This window comes from Nicotiana tomentosiformis, chromosome 1 (assembly GCF_000390325.3).
Source record: "Nicotiana tomentosiformis chromosome 1, ASM39032v3, whole genome shotgun sequence".
Classification (NCBI taxonomy): domain Eukaryota; kingdom Viridiplantae; phylum Streptophyta; class Magnoliopsida; order Solanales; family Solanaceae; genus Nicotiana; species Nicotiana tomentosiformis.
This window is the reverse complement of record NC_090812.1, coordinates 14,010,616-14,014,671: the sequence shown is the minus strand read 5'-3', so window position 1 is coordinate 14,014,671 and position 4,056 is coordinate 14,010,616. Positions and strand designations below refer to the sequence as shown.

General features: G+C 44.3%; 1 protein-coding gene across 1 annotated transcript; it reads left to right on the top strand.

Annotated features, from left to right (window-relative positions):
* Window positions 1–1,779: 1,779 nt before the first annotated feature.
* Window positions 1,780–3,690, top strand: LOC138900803 (uncharacterized). Its single transcript, XM_070188390.1, has 3 exons — window positions 1,780–1,810; window positions 2,100–2,356; window positions 3,019–3,690. Exons 1-3 carry the CDS (start codon window positions 1,780–1,782, stop codon window positions 3,688–3,690), a joined length of 960 nt encoding a protein of 319 aa, XP_070044491.1.
* Window positions 3,691–4,056: the final 366 nt, after the last annotated feature.

Sequence of the window (4,056 nt, the reverse complement as noted above, 5' to 3'; positions counted from 1 at the left end):
AATTAAAATAAATAGCGATAAATTAACTGCAAATCACACGAATTGATGATTTCAGCTTAGGTAAGCGAGCTACCCTTGAAATGAATAGACTTTCATTGACACAAAGATACCAAAGAATAAGAACTCAGAGAATGTATTACTTATCAGTGTATGTTAAAATGTCCCTAATGAATTGTCAAGTCCCCCTTATATATTAGGGGAAATCTACCTTTTAAGGTATTATTTTATTGTTCTATAAAAGGCAAAAGTCCTTGATTTGCTGACCGTTGGTTCACTTTTTTTAATCATTCTATGATTTCTACCATAATGATTGGTTAATGACGAGAATTATGGACCCCTCTCAGATGAGTTGGCAAAGCTTTCTTCGAGACCGTTAAAAACAGGACCGGTTATGCCTTCGGTAAACTCGAGGACAAATCAGATGGTTTCGATGGCTAATTTTGACAATGCTTTGGGTTCAATCTCAATCACCGTATTTCAATTTTGGTTGATTGTATTGGACGTTAGATCGATCTTCCAGCTCGACCTTACCCGATCATAGATATTTCGACCCTAGCCTAACCAAGGAGTTTTGGAAGTTCGATCGAATATTGAGCTCGATTTTACCCGTATACAGATAGTCCCCTCATTTTTCGGAGAATAGATGACGAGAAACGATATGAGCCTCCGATTCTCACTTCGATATATCATGGCGTAAGTGACAAAATCATGACTTAATATCCTCTTGTTTTATGGAGAGTAAATGATGAGAAATGATACGAGCTTCCGATTCTCGCTTTGATAAATCATGACGACGAAATCATGACGTAAGTGATAAGAATAATTAAAAACGTCCCATCGGTCTAGTTTTCAAGGCATTAAATGTGTGTCAATTAACGGCCGGCCACTTCCGGAAGTGAGACGCCTTTTGAGAAAACTATAACCACCCTTTCATCCATTCATTAGAATTTTTACATTCAAACCCTTGCTCTTGTGATTTAAGAAAACTTCATCACCCTCATTTTCTGGTTTTCTGGCTCAAGTTTAAAACTTCTTTCCTTCTGGTTTTCTGAAAGCTTACATAAGTTACCTGCTAATTACACCTCCTACTTTACCAACATCTTCTTTTCTCCTCTATTTAGAAGCAATGGCAAAGACTTCAAAATTCATTCCTCAAAAAGAAACCCCCTCTTCTTCCTGACCAGTTGTTGAGAAAAATATTTCATCTGTTGCTGCCGAGTAACCTACACCAGAACCTCCTCTGCAAATGTTTGTCCCTACGGGGTGCCCAACCGGAGCTGATTTCAAGGTTGAGAAAACCTCTTTGGTATCGGGCCGGTGTGAGCTGGTCTCGAGATATATATATGCTCGGTCACCGATAGTGTCCTTTCTAGGGTCAAGAAAGACTGTAACTGGACTGATAAGCACGCGGTGATCCCTACGCCCGAGGAAACGATCACTACCCATGTTGTGTTTACACTTACCCCTTCACGCTGGGCCCCTTAGATCCGCTCATCATCGCCTTCTGTAAGAGGTTCAAGGTGACCCCAGTCAGATTCATCCTTTGTTCTGGAGGATAGTAATTCTTCTCCGCTTCTTCGTGAGCAAGATTGAGGTGTGTCCCTCCACTGTAGATCATCTCATGCGTTTGTATAGACCCCGACTTTATCGAGGTGGACTGATTAAGCGGGCCCATTGGGCCAGTAAGGCTCCGTTTTCCAGATCGATGAAGATCGGAACCGAGGCTTGTTAGGTCGTTTTGTCCAAGTGAAGTCCTCGGATTTGATCCCAGCCGAGAATATGCCATTTCCTGAGAAGTGTAATATGAAACGTAAGTATAACCTTGCTTTTAAGATTTCGTTCATTGCTCTTTTCTTTTTCTCCCCTCTCAGCTATATTTTGTGGTGGTGCAGTTATTGCTCGGATGCCGGATGCGGTTCCTCGACTCAAGGAATGGGTCGAGGGAATTGTGAAGTAAAGACTTTATTCCGAGCGTTCGTGGAGTGAGCTCTCGAAGGGCCGATGGGAGGCCCGTTCTCATGGTAAGAGTTTTCTCAAATAACTTTGACCTCGAATGTTCGCGCTATCGATTTCTAACTTGCTTTTACTCCTTTTTTCAGGTTTACCGAAAGATGTTAAGATGAAGCCTCCGTCTGGTGATGACGATATCTTCACCGAGCCCCCTGCCTCGGGGCAGGATAAAGAGAAGAAAAGGAAAAAGTCTCCGATTTCTCCGGGCCCTGAGAAGAAGCGTCCAAAGAAAAGATTGGCTCGTAAACCCAAGGGAAGCACCAGTAGTCGAGCATTATCCCCGGATTCACTCTATCGACTGAGGGACGAATCCTGGGGGAAGGAGAATCTTTTGATCTTATGGCCAGTATGTCGTCGTAGCTCGAAGGGCAAGGGGCCTCCGAACCAGGGGGAGGCGAGGCCGAATTTTATCATGTCGGGGAGATCGAGGTGGAAGCAGGAGTTGACGCTCCCCGAGATGCTGGCAAAGCCCCGCAGGAATCACTCGGTCCGATAGAGATTACCGATTCGCCCTCGTTCACAGAGTCGATGTTTAACTAGGCCCAGGTTGCAAAATAACGCCCCTTCGAGGGTGTCCAGAGATCGAATAACCCCTTTTGTGGTTTTTTCGACAGTGTGGATTCGACGGCCACGGAGGACTCCATTAGATTTGGCAATTTAGAGATACTGAGGAAGAGATATCCCTCAGAAGCAAGCAGGCCTTCCTCGAACTCGAAATTGGTCGATCGATTCCCTGCCCCGAGTCAATATCCTTATCGGAAGAGCACCATTATTCTTTCACTTCCGGAGGATGCCTAGGTTCTCTCCGCCCCCGTAGGGGTGGCCATCTATCTTCGGTGCCTGGTGACCGAGGATGATCAAGCTAAGATGAACGAGGTGGATGCACCCTGCCTTTTCAATGAAGCGTAACAGGCACTGAACCAGGTAACTTCTTATTTTCCTAAGTGAATTTTTTATTTATACTTAGATTATTTCGCAGATGTTTTGCGTTTCCCTTCTTTCTTGTAGGCTTCGGTTCTTCATCATGAGGCTTTTTTGAGGTACCAGGATGATCTAAAACAACTCAAAGTCAGAGTTCGAGAGCTTACTAAGAATACAGATGCCTTTAAACTTCTTAGTGAGCAGCTCGAAGGGGAGACTAAGAACCTCCATGTCGAGCTGGAAGTGGCCCGGAAGGATCATGTTGACTTGGTCGAAAAGGTAAATGTTTTCGAAGTATGTGATGCTGAATTTGATTCGGTGACTGATGGTCAAAATCCGCATGTCCAGCAAAAACTCGATCGGATTACTCAGCTCCGAGCTGAAATGGATAATATCAAAGCTGGGACCGATGAATGGAGAGGCAAAATGGATCAGTTGGCCTCGAAAAAAGAGGTTGTTCGGTTACAACTAACTTCGATCGAAATCCAGCTAAGAGCGGCAAAGGAAAGGGCTGAGGTTCAGACAAAAAGGGTTGAGGAGCTCCAATCTCGGTTCGGTTCGGCTGTCTCAGATCGAGATAATCTGGTCGAGGAGCTTAAAAGGGCCAAGTTAGAGGTCGTTGTGGACAAGTCCGAAGCTGCTGAAATGGTGGCCCAGTACAAGGCTGATGCCGAAACTGCTCAAGACCAATCAAAAAATATAGCCGAGCATATGAAGTGGCAATTTCGAAGGCAGGCCCTCGAGGAAATTCATGCTTGAGGTTTTAATTTATCGGCCGAGATCAAGGATGCCAAGGTGCTCGAAGCCAAGGCGAGGAAGCTGGCCTATCCCGAGGAGGAGGATTTTGAGGAATCAAGCGGGTCCGAGGATGGAGAAGACCTCGAGAATCCCGGTGATGAGGCGGGCTCCTGCCAAGATCAGGCGGCTTCTGTTTAATTTTGTTTCTTTTTGTACTTAGTACTTTGTGTCGAGGCTGCTCGGCTTTTGTAAAGACAATACTTTATGAATATAAATTCTCTATTTTTTGATATTTCTTGAGTTCTTCCTTTGATTTTCTTTTTTACGTTCATGCAAAGATTAAAATGCCTTAGCATTAAATAGTCATATTCAAACAGGTTTTGCCTT